The following is an 8,428-nucleotide window of genomic DNA, read 5'->3' on the forward strand; positions in this document are numbered from 1 at the left end:
CTACAAAGGAAAGGAAAAAAAGTGAGGCTTAAGTTAAAATAAAACAAAAACAACACAAAAACACACATATAATCAAATAAAAAATAGCTAGAAAAAGCAAAGTGTAAGAAGAATACAAAAAGAAAAATATGCAAAATCTTACACATAAGAATTCTCTAAAGAATTATATTTTAGAATTTAAGGAATAAATAATTACAAAAACTGTAAAACGAAACAAACCTCAAATAAAAATTCTATAAACCAATGAAGACTTGGCGGGGGAGGGGGAAGTCCGTTAAGGGACTTTGAGAAAAGATACTTAATGACATAAAAATGTTCAATGTACAGAACTCCTATATTCTCACTTTTCAAAACAGATCATATTAAGGGAAATCATGGTTTATAAACCTGTACATGTATATATTCTACACTTGGCCTTCAGAATTTGAAGTGGTAGGTTTTTTCAAAAGGGGAACCAACTCAAATTAAACTAAATGACAAAGCATACTTATGCTACTAGGAAAGAAATACTGAAGAGTTTGTCTTGTTTCATAAACTTGGCACTGACTAAAGAAAAAAAGTCTCACATTTTCTATACATAAGAACGATTAAGATAGTGATTCTCAAAGTGTGGTCCAGGGACAATTGGGGTCCTAGTTCCCTAAAAGGACTTTGCAAAGTCAAAACTCTTTTCATAATAATAATTTTAAAAGTAATTTGTCTTTTTCACTTATTCTCTCAGTGTTTTCCAGAGGCTACATGTGTGATACCTTAACAGACTGAATCTAAAAGCCGTAAGAAGCCCACTGTCTTTTATTAAATAAGCCTGACATTAAAGAAATTTGCAAAAATGTAAAACAATGCCACTCTTCTCACCAAGTTTTTCATTCTTTTAGAAAAATTATTTTTAATAAAAAATGTTATTTAGATTAACGTGTAATGGGTTTTTTAAAATGAATTACAAATAAGTATTTCTTTAAATTCCCACTTTAAATTTCTATTATGATAAATATAAATAGATACAACCTACATATACAAAAGCTCCTTGGGATCCCAATAATTTTTAAGACTATAACGAGGTCCTGAGACCAAAAAGTTTGAGTACCACTGACAATACAATGATAACAGATAAAACACACACACACACACACACACACACACACACACACACACACCCCAAACTACCTCTTCCTACCTCTGCCTTGGAAGACTATTACTGCTATTTATATCACAAAAATTTTTAACAGTTCAAACTCTCTAGTGACTAGTAAAGAAAGAAGTCTGGTGGGGGTAAAATTGGACAGGAAATAAAAGGCAAAGAAATTAAATGCTTCCTTTTCAGTTAGAAGGCCGCCATTCTGATTTGAAGACAAAATTCTAGGCAATTAAATAGAAGTTGTTTCAAAATTAACTTCCATGTTTACACCATAAGCAATAATTTAATGCTTTCACAGTCCCCCTCAGCTGCTTGAAAATTCATACAAAACCCTAAGTTATTCAGTACAAAAGCTACATTCTCAGAGGTTGATATACTTATCTTCAATGAAAATTTTAAATTATTTCATACTGCCTTCATCCTCAAACTGTTAGCCTACCCAAGTTGATGCCTATGCAGAAAATGCCACACTTGCATACTAAAAAGAGAATGCAAGGCTTACTACAGACAAAAATAGAATTAATTTCTGAGTCATAAAATTTCTCACAATTTCTGTAACTTATAAAGTAAAAATTTTAAATTCAACAATCTCAAAGCGGCCAACTTCTCAATCTAAAAGGAAAGAAAAATTTGAAACCAGGCTAATGATTAGCACTCATTTTACCCTCAGATACACTACTCAAATTGAGAAACATCTGTTTAATATGGGAGAAACGGTTGTGTAAGTTAACTTTAATTTGTTTAATACTGGAAGTTCTTCCTTGTCCATCAAAATGGTTTTATAAGTCAGTACCAAATTGCAAATGACCGTTTAACTAAGCTTTTGGGAAGGTTCTGGGTCCTCCAGCCTCCAGGCTGGCACCTATTATCCAAATTACTTCACTTTTCAGGTATGTTTAGCATTTAGGAGCCCTATAATACACAAAACCTTGTAAGAAAAAAACCACTCCTGCTTCAATGCTATTTTTTCATCAGAAGATTTTAATTTAATGCTCCTCTGCTCATTCCTCACTACAAGTAGAAGTAATCCAAGGGTGATGTCATGGAAAACAGCTTCCCTAGCCTTTAGAGATTCGATCCAGTGAGAATTCTAGGAAAAACCTCTATTGGGGAATAACCCCAAATCTTGTAAGTTATATATCCTAACTTAAAATCACCGATATTGTAATGTTAACATTTTAGTCTTCCCCCAAGAATTAGACCTTTTGGAAGGTCTCAATGTTATGATACAGATTCCCTGCAAATCTTTAAATGATGCAGAATCATTAACTAAATTCAATGATCTTATCCAAGACAACGAATAAATTTTCTATCCATTCTTATTTGCTTCAGTGATTCAGCTAGATGAGCTTTAAAGGTCTTATATTAAAAAGAAAAAAATTGAGGAAATGTCTTTTCCAGTTTATTCCAAAGTTAAAATTTCTAATTCTGAAAAGGCCTTCCACTTTTGGACCAGCAGCAGTACAACATATACCACGGGCAAAGACGAATTATGAGAGCCCCTCCAATGAGTCCTAAAATGTCCGTAATTATCTCCTATTACTCTCCCCCTTGTTCACCCTGCCCCAGATACACTTGCCTCTTTGCTGTTTCTTGAAAACCAGCCACACACCCACCTTAAGGCCTCTGCACTTGGAGTTCACTCCCTCTGCCTGGATCACTCTATCCCCAGACATATATGGTTCCCTTCAGATCTTTACTCGTGTCATCTCAATGAAGCCTTCCCCAAATCCTCTCTTCAAAATTGAAACCCCCACCCATACGCCCCATCAACCAGAAAATCCCCACTTTCTTTATCCGCTTAATTTTTCTCCGTAGTATATATTAAATGGAGATATAGGCTTATTTTCCTTATTCAGTTTACTCTTTGTTGTTTGGTTTTTCTTTTTTGTGTGTTTTGTTTCATTGGCTATTGTATCCCCAAAACCTAGAAAGAATAGCGCTTGGCATATAAGTGCTTAATAAATATTTGTTGGATGAATAAATTTAATACTCACAACCCTCCATGTTCTGTAACCATCCCTGATTTAAAGATGAGAAAAATCAAAGCTCAGAGGTTAAATAAATTGCCCAAAGCTATGATTCTTAATAAGTGGTAGAGTTGGGGTCTGCCTGACTTCAGAGCCTTCGCATTTAACCATCTATCCTACCAATGACTGTCTTTCATTTTTTGAAGAAAAATAAACCCCACACAAGGTACAACATTCCAATTCAGAGGAAATACATGCTAATAAATTAATCCAACCCCTCATAAGCTAAAGATTCATTCTCCTCAGTTAATGTTATTCACTCTCAAAACATTTACAATGGGAAAGGGCAACCTTGACAATGGGACAACTACATAATTTTCAGGGCCCAAGGCAAAATGAAAATGCAGGGCCCCTTAAAATGAAAATGTGGGGTCCCTGTTCAAAAGCAGAAAAAAGTATCATTAAAGGTACTAAAACATAAAGCTTTGTCCTTTCTTCTGAGGTCTCTCTTGACTTGTCGTGGTGTTTTTTTATTTGCTGTTTTATTCATTCTAAGCAAAGAAAAATTAAAAATTTAAATTATTAGCATGAATTTTACCATTCACCTTTATATTGTACAATGCCAGTTTTATACGCAGATTATTAAACCAAGTTTGAAGCCCATCTGAACACCCACGAAGCCAAGCTATCCCTGGTTCCAAGATTTTAGCCCCATATAACCAAGGCAGAGAGGTCAAACCTTAAAATTTCCAATAAAGTAATGATTTAGCAAAATTCTGCCTTCAAGACAAGCGATAAATCCAATGCATAAAAGCTAGCTAGCCTGTTAAAGTAGGCTCTTCCTTTTGCTAATTTAATCCTGCCCGCCTTATATTCTGCCTTTCTAGAAAACACAAAAGCATACTCTGAAAGATAACTGGTATCGGATTATAAATTTAATAATTTAACAAAACATTTCAAAAAACCATTTGTTAGCTAAAAATAATATAGTAAAAAATGCTTCTTTTTCACTTTTTGTGGACCATTTTTAAAGTCAAACCATACATTTTTGATGTGTTGAGTAAGAATGATCCTATACTGATGTTACACATATTATAAATTCTGACGTCCAATTTTCAAACCACAAATATTTACTATCCTACTATCCCTCCAAGTTAATCAGCAATAAAGAGTGCAAATTAACATCCTTTACCACTGAAAAACTGGTTCTAAGCACCTAAATGTTTTGATGATTAAGAGAATTAAATTACATAGATATTAATATTGTCAAATAGTTGAAATTTTGCAAACATTTCTAGATCTATTAAGAATTATAGAAATCTGAATGCATTTATAATCTCTTCAAAACAATTTTCATATTAGTAGAGATATTAAGGCATCCTGTTCCCAAGATATGAAAAATGGGCATTAAAATTAGGATATATAACTTAAAAGCATTTTCTGAATTACAATTTAATCAGATTAACAAAAGAAAATATAAATTCGGTAAATATAAAAGGCTAAACAAAGGTAAGGTGCCAAATAAATATTGCGAGTAAGAAAAGGGACATAAGCGGCCTAGAAAAATGAAAAGCAAAGCACTACAGTAACGTTAAATTTGAATTAAAGAATACCGTTATTTAAATAAGCAGTTAGCATTTCGTAGGAAGAAGGCCAAGGAATGTGACTATTATATATCTATCAAGTCGATTCACAGCACTGCTTCGATATTCCGGACTTATTGCTTATACTCATAATATAGAAATAAAGAGGCAGCAACAGTTAGCCACTACAACATTAACCACTCTGGCAACGGTTACTTTAAAAATTGCCTTCCATTTTAACACTTTACAGCTATAGATTATTTTCATATATATGGCTTCATATAGTCCTCACTATCCTGTGATGTGGCTATTACTAACTAGATTTCATAGATAAGAAACCATGGCTCGGTAAGGGATTTTCTCAGAGTCACCCGGTCGAACCCAGACATTCTGATTCCACGTTTTATGCCTCGTATTTCGCATAGTTTTATTTCAGGCATAAATAGAATTTTTAAAGGGAAGGAACGGGTTAGGGAGAAAATAATCATGGTACCTGCAGCTGTGTGCTGCAAAAAATGGCTGAATTATGCTTCTTCCTTTTTTTTCCCCTCCTTGAAAAAAATTAAATTTCAAACAATTTAAGTAAACTCAAAGACAAATTAGGTCCCAGCGCCTACCCAATGTTTGACTCGGATCTGTGCAGAAAGGGCAACCGAATCGGTTCCGACCGCGGGCCCGCGGCCGAAGCCCGGGCTCCCGCAGGCCGGAGGGCCAGGGGCGGCTACGCACCTCGGGGGTCTGTCCAACCTCTAGTGGACGGCAGTCTGCATCAGGAAGAAGCGGGCCGGCGGCCGGGCGGTGGGCGGTCGGGCGCCGGGACGGCACTCGGCAGGCTTCTCGAACGTCTACAAGGGGCCGCTCCGAGGCCGGGCTCGGGCGCTCCGGCGGGGGGCGAGTCTGCGCGCCTGCGGTCCCCTCGAAACCAGTCCTGGGAAAGAAGACAGCGCTGAGTCGCGAGTCAAGACAGTCGGGCTCGGCGCGGCGTCGGGGCCGGGCCCAACCTTGCCAATGCCAGGGGCCTCGCAGCGACTGGCGGGGTTCGGCTGGAGGGCCGACTCGGGGCCGCGGGCGGGGAAAGGGGCTGGGGGGCCGCGGGTAGCAGCAGAAAAGCCGGCAGTGGAGGCGTCGACGACTGCGTCTCCGGGCTTCTGCCCCGAAGCGCGCCGAGCCTCGGGATCACCCACGCCGGGGGTGGAGGAAGGCGGGAAAGGGGCGGGAAAGGGGCGGGGCGTGTGGGGCCACGAGCCAGGGGCCGCTCCGGGCCGCGCGCCCCCTGTGGGCCACGGGAGCCGCCCGGGGCCCGCCCAGGGAGGCGGGGCCCGCCGGCAGGGGGCTCTGTGCGCCGTCGTCTCAACGCGGAAGCTTGCCACGCGGGTAGGGAGGTCGAAGGGTAGGAAGCCATAAGCTGCAGATCAGGCTCTGGAGGCGCCCTCGGCCCCCGCGGGTGCCTCAAGGGGGCCCGCGTGCGGGCGGCGGCCCAGAGGGTGTTTACCTTCCCCCTGGTCGAACGCCAATGCCGCCATCTTTCAGCCAGCGCGCGTCATTTCCGGCGCTGCGGGAGCGGGAGCGGGTGTGGGAGCGGGGTGGGGGCAGGGCTGTCCCACGCCCGCGAGGCCCCACGTTCCGGCTGGCCACGCCAGCGGGCCCCACGGAGGGCTCAGGCGGCCCCAGGCCCGGCCTGACGCGGCTTACATCGCCGTCGGGGCTAGGAATGCTTGGCTGTGCTAGTCCACGCGCAGACGTCCCTCTTACTCTGCACGAGCAGTGGGCTCTAGCTACTGCGGTGCTCCCACCCCTCAACAAGTTTAGGGTTAGGAAGCCCGGAAAACGTCTTTTGGCGTTTTGCACTCGTTGGGGGTAGGGGGATCGGGGACGACACGGAGGGAGCTTTGCTATATCTACCTGTGTTATAAAAGTGGCCACATCTGCGCCAAATGACATCATTTTTGTCAGGCAACTTGCAGGGTATTATTGCGTCATAGTTCCACTTGGCTTATTGCACAACAATTACACGTTTCAGAAATACGTTTCCCAGAGCCGGGAAAATTCATAAAAAACGGCACGTATGCACTGCATATAGAAATACCGGATCTAAAAACGCCGTTCTGTTTCTATTTGCGTCAAAATAAGATGGCAAGAACTGACATTTAGAGGGCAGTGATTTTGGGGGGGTTGTTCGTTTCTAACAAACCTGCTGTGGAATTCTAGCTAATGCTTTTTAAATACCTTCTTGATTTAGAATATAAACCTACATTATAGGACTGTTTTGTAAATTTATTGTTGTGAAATCTCTTTGTGGGAAAAGTGTAGATGACAGAAATACACAGTTGGAGACCAGTGGTTCTACAACTGATCTTAAATTGAGTCTATTGCCCATTTCTGATCCTAAATTGAGGAATTTTTCCTACCCACCCCTACCCCCACCCTCACCCCCGCCGCCATTTTCTTTCTAGACCAATATCCCGATGTAGTTGCAGTGAGATGTGTGGCTAAAAGCGATCATTATCTCTTTCTAGCAAACTTGAACATGTCATGTTTCCCAAGAGGCCAAAACAGCACATGGTGTACTGTTTTGCTGAAGTAGGCTGCTTCGTGGGAAAAAAATAGAGAAACACCGTAATCTTCTGGAAATAGGAAAATAAGCGCCCCTTTTCCCGTTTAAACTATAAAACAAGCTTTAAAAAAACTATTAGCCATAAAATAAACTTTAAAATGGCATGCATTCAACTTTGAATATTTGAGTTTTCATACATTATCCCCGAACATCTAAAAGTGCTGATTTTATATTTTTGTGCATTGGCTAACACGTAACATTTTGAGCTATACATTTATTACATAGTGTGGAACTAACCTGTCTAGAGAGAGACGTCAAGTCAGATCTTGAATCAGCAGGAACTGAAATGTCTGTGTTCTGGGTATCATAAATATATCTACAGTGATGTTGTGATCAGTACCCCCTGATGACCTTACATAGTCACATATGTGACATTTCATTACCATCCAAAATATACTTTTTTTTACTTGACTGTTTCTGAAACTGGGCTGTGTCTTTCCACCAGTTATATATTTACTACTATGTACAGCCTACCCTTGGGGGGGGAAAAGTTATCTTTAATCAGTGATGCCTCTTTCATTAAAAAAAAGTGTTTTATAGAAGGGTTTGGTACAGTAAGAAACATTCTGCTTCCTCAAGACCAGGCAAAGTAAAACCACATCATTTAAATAAACGAACTCCTCCAGATAATTCCTGTCCTCAATTATTTTTTCCCACCAATTACTGGAATAATGGGAGTTCCTAAATACCTTGAGGACATGCTTTCACACTGGTAGAGCCCCATGGGGCAGATGGAAGCTGTCTTTTCTTAGCCCACTAGCTTAAGTATTTCAGAATACAGTCCTCAAATCCGATATCTAGCAGTCCCAGATGTCCGGAGGCAGGCTAGAGGCTTGGGACTGGGAGTGGTAGTGGAGTTGGAAGGAAATTCCTATCCAGCAGTCTTATGATTTAGGATACTGTATACCCTCCCTCCTCTTTTTAAAAGAAGGCTTTTCAGAAATCCAGAGTCTGTGGTAATTATCTTGGTAATCACTTTTCATGTAATTAGCCCCCACCCCAGTCTCTGGGAATTGAAGAGTTATATCTTCAGCAAACTCTAATAAAGCTGCATATGCATTCTCTTTTCTTTTGAAAACTATTTTGCTAAATGCTCTATAGCTCGTTAGGGTTTTTAAGGCATCTT

General features: G+C 40.5%; 1 protein-coding gene across 1 annotated transcript; it reads right to left on the bottom strand.

The window, feature by feature from the left end:
* Positions 1-6: 6 nt before the first annotated feature.
* Positions 7-8,295, bottom strand: LOC148754558 (uncharacterized). Its single transcript, XM_088795039.1, has 3 exons — positions 6,181-8,295; positions 5,418-5,616; positions 7-3,656 (listed from the first exon to the last, which is right to left on the bottom strand). The coding sequence occupies exons 1-3, from the start codon at positions 6,630-6,632 to the stop codon at positions 3,648-3,650; spliced, it is 660 nt and encodes a 219-aa protein (XP_088651165.1). The 5' UTR covers positions 6,633-8,295; the 3' UTR covers positions 7-3,647.
* Between the last annotated feature and the right edge of the window lie 133 nt (positions 8,296-8,428).

This window comes from Rhinolophus sinicus, chromosome 18 (assembly GCF_057876585.1).
Source record: "Rhinolophus sinicus isolate RSI-liver-muscle chromosome 18, RSI-T2T, whole genome shotgun sequence".
Taxonomy (NCBI): domain Eukaryota; kingdom Metazoa; phylum Chordata; class Mammalia; order Chiroptera; family Rhinolophidae; genus Rhinolophus; species Rhinolophus sinicus.